This window comes from Carlito syrichta, unplaced genomic scaffold, assembly GCF_000164805.1.
Source record: "Carlito syrichta isolate Samal-C Ts95f unplaced genomic scaffold, Tarsius_syrichta-2.0.1 Scaffold316251, whole genome shotgun sequence".
Taxonomy (NCBI): Eukaryota; Metazoa; Chordata; class Mammalia; order Primates; family Tarsiidae; genus Carlito; species Carlito syrichta.
This window is the reverse complement of record NW_007260347.1, coordinates 335,397-338,400: the sequence shown is the minus strand read 5'-3', so window position 1 is coordinate 338,400 and position 3,004 is coordinate 335,397. Positions and strand designations below refer to the sequence as shown.

General features: G+C 45.3%; 1 protein-coding gene across 2 annotated transcripts in view; it reads right to left on the bottom strand.

Moving 5' to 3' along the window:
• VAPB (VAMP associated protein B and C) overlaps positions 1 to 402 on the bottom strand; it is a 51,281-nt gene extending 50,879 nt beyond the window's left edge. The window contains exon 1 of one of the 2 annotated variants that reach the window (XM_008073985.1): positions 21 to 402. In XM_008073985.1, coding sequence (XP_008072176.1) covers positions 21 to 78 — 58 coding nt within the window. In that variant the 5' untranslated portion in view covers positions 79 to 402. The remainder of the gene's footprint in view (positions 1 to 20) is intronic. The other variant, XM_021706962.1, reaches the window with a different exon arrangement.
• Positions 403 to 3,004: the final 2,602 nt, after the last annotated feature.

The following is a 3,004-nucleotide window of genomic DNA, read 5'->3' as shown; positions in this document are numbered from 1 at the left end:
GGCAGGCCTCCAGGGCTTACCTCGGAACTTGAGCTCGTGCTGCGGCTCGAGACTCAGGACCTGCTCCACCTTCGCCATATTCCTCAGCGGCGGGGCACCTTTGGCGGGGAGACCCCGAGAGGTCACCTGGGCGGGAAGCGTTAATGCTGCGCCCCCTTTAAATTGTACACAAAGGTGGGGGGGCTGGTCAGGGCACGGGCGGGGGTCGTCGACGGGGTGCGCGGGGGGGGGGGCGGTTTACGCGGTGCAGGCGCAGGGGCGGAGGGCGAGGGCGAGGCCGCGGTGCCCGGCGAGCTGACGGCACGCACGCACGCAGCGACGCACGCACACACGCACGCACGCAGCAGGCTGGCCGGCTCTGGCGGCGGGAAGCTGCGCCCTGCGCCGGCTCCAGGGGTGGGGAGGACAGCTGCGCGCGCGGAGCCCCTCCCGGCGCAGTACGCAGGCGCGGCACAAGCCTCGGGGGCGGGCCTTCCGGCAAAAGGGGGCGGGGCTTAGCGCCGCTCGAAGGAGGGGTGAGTCTGAGATGTCCAGAAGTGGTGGCAGCCACCGTGAAAACTATTTATTAAGGGCCCGCTCGGGGCCAGCCGTTAAGTGCACCATTCAGTAATAATAAGAAGAATAAACTTCCACTTTTGTCTTTCTTATGTAGCGCCAAGCGCTGTTAGAGACTTTGAATAATAACGAAACTACTTATTATACACATGATGTTTATTGGGTGAGTGATAGGCACTGTGACGTCTCGTAAGTAATAATTGTAAATATAATAAACTACCAATTATTGCTTACTTATTTTGTGCCACTCTGCTGAATGCTTTCAATAACAACATCGACTGTAATAAATACAAGTTACTCTACATTAAATGTCTATTATGCAACAAGCCCTATACTGAATCCTTTACTGGTAAATACCATTCGTTTATACAACAAATATTTATAAATGCAATGAGCAGAAAAATTGAGCTGATTCCAACCCTCTTACTGGAGCCTAGTGGAGAGATTCTTTGAATAAATAACCACACAAATAAGTTATATGATTAAAAATTGCTGGGAACCCAGATCTGCTTGACCTCAAAAATGAACATTGTAAGTCATTATTACCATTTAAATTGCATTTTTTAAAATCAGGGTCTCGCTCTATTGCCTACGCTGGAGTGCAGTGGCATGATCATGGCTTACCACAGCCTCAAACTCCTGGACTCAGGAGATCCTCCCACCTCAGCCTCCCAAGTAGCTGGGACTACAGACATGTGCCACTATGCCCAGCTAATTTTTTTTTTTTTTTTAGAAACAAGGCTACTCCCAAAGTGCTGAGTTTGCAGGTATGAGCCACAACATCTGGCTAAATTACAATTCATTATACTACATTTGCTCTGTAAAATAGGCATTCTTAATAATTTCCTTTATGTACATACAGATGAAACAAATGTGGCAAATTTTTAATAATGGTTGACTTTACATGGCAGGTATACAGGTGTTTTTTGTAATATCCTTCCCATTTTTCTTTATATTTGAATTTTTTCACACTACAAGTTTTTTTAAAGGATAATCTTTGTCATTTAACTGGAGCATTTAGTCCATTTACACTTACTATGTTTATTAAAATCTCTGGATATATTTTTACCATCTTGTATTGTTATTTCTATTTATCTTGCCTGTTTTTTTGTTTTCCTCTCCTTTTTTGTTTCTTTGAGATAAATTTTTTGGTCTCATTCTATTTTTCTTCTCCTATATGCTCTAATTCTAACGTTTTAGTGGTTACCTTAAAATTTTTGACATGGACTGGGCTCGGTGGCTCAGCCTGTAATCCCAGCACTTTGGGAGGCCGAGGCAAGTGGATTGCCTGAGCCTGCGTGTTCAGGATCAGCCCAGGCAACTTGGCAAGACCTCGTCTATACAATAAATCAAAAATAAGCCAGGTGTGGTAGCACGTGTCTGTAGTTCTGGCTACTTGGAAGGCTGAGGTGGAAGGATCTCCAGAGCCCAGTGGGTTAATGCTGGGGTGGCAGTAAGTGTGCCGCTACATTCCAACCTGGGTGACAGAGTGAAACTCCAACTCAAAAAAAATTTTTTTGACATGCATACTTATCTTATGAAAGTCCAATATCTTTACATATTTTTAAAATATTTTACCCTGCCCCTTAAAATATAAAAACTTTGGAGTAATCACCCATCTCCTTCATGATAAGCCTTAACTGTAGTGTATGGTGCTTGGGTTTTTTTAGAGTTGTGGGGTATAAGTGAGGATTTGCTACACAAGTAGGCTGCATGCAGGTGAAGTTTAGGCTTCTAGATGGCCCTCTCTCCCCTTAGTAGCGGACCAGGTATCCTTTGTGTTGAGTGTATGTTAAGCCTCATCTTCTCCATTTTAACCCCATGAGACAACACTAAGTGGCTTTACACAGTCAGCATCAGCTTGGATTTGACCACAGAGTTACCAACTTTGCTCATCTTTTCTTTTTGCATCTCAACTTACACAACTGGGGTCACTCTTCTTGTGCCTCGGGTACAATCTTTACATTCTGTTTTTGGGAGGGCTTATTGGTGCATACCCTCTTGGTTTTTGTTCGTCTGCAAATGGTTTCATTTCGCCCTTATTCTTGATAGGTGTCTTGGCATGCTCACTGGATGACAGCTGTCCTCTTGCAGCGCGGTCAAGACGCCTCACCCTGTCTTCCTGTCCTGTCATTGCCCCTCAGGAAGATGATGACGATGTCCCATCATTTCTTCACAGATTGCCTGTATTTTTCTGTCTGTTCTCATGTTCTGCAGCTTTACCATGACATATCTTTCTCTCCTGCCCTGAATTCTTTGGGCTTTCTGAATTTGTTGATTCATGCCTTTCATGATTCTTGAAAATTCTCAGACAATATCTTTTTTAAATTTAATTTTACTAGCCGGGCTCGGTGGCTCAGCCTGTAATCCCACGCCTTTGGGAGGCTGAGGTGAGTAACTGGGCAACGAGACCTCATCTCTACAATAAATCAAAAAATCAGCCGGGCGT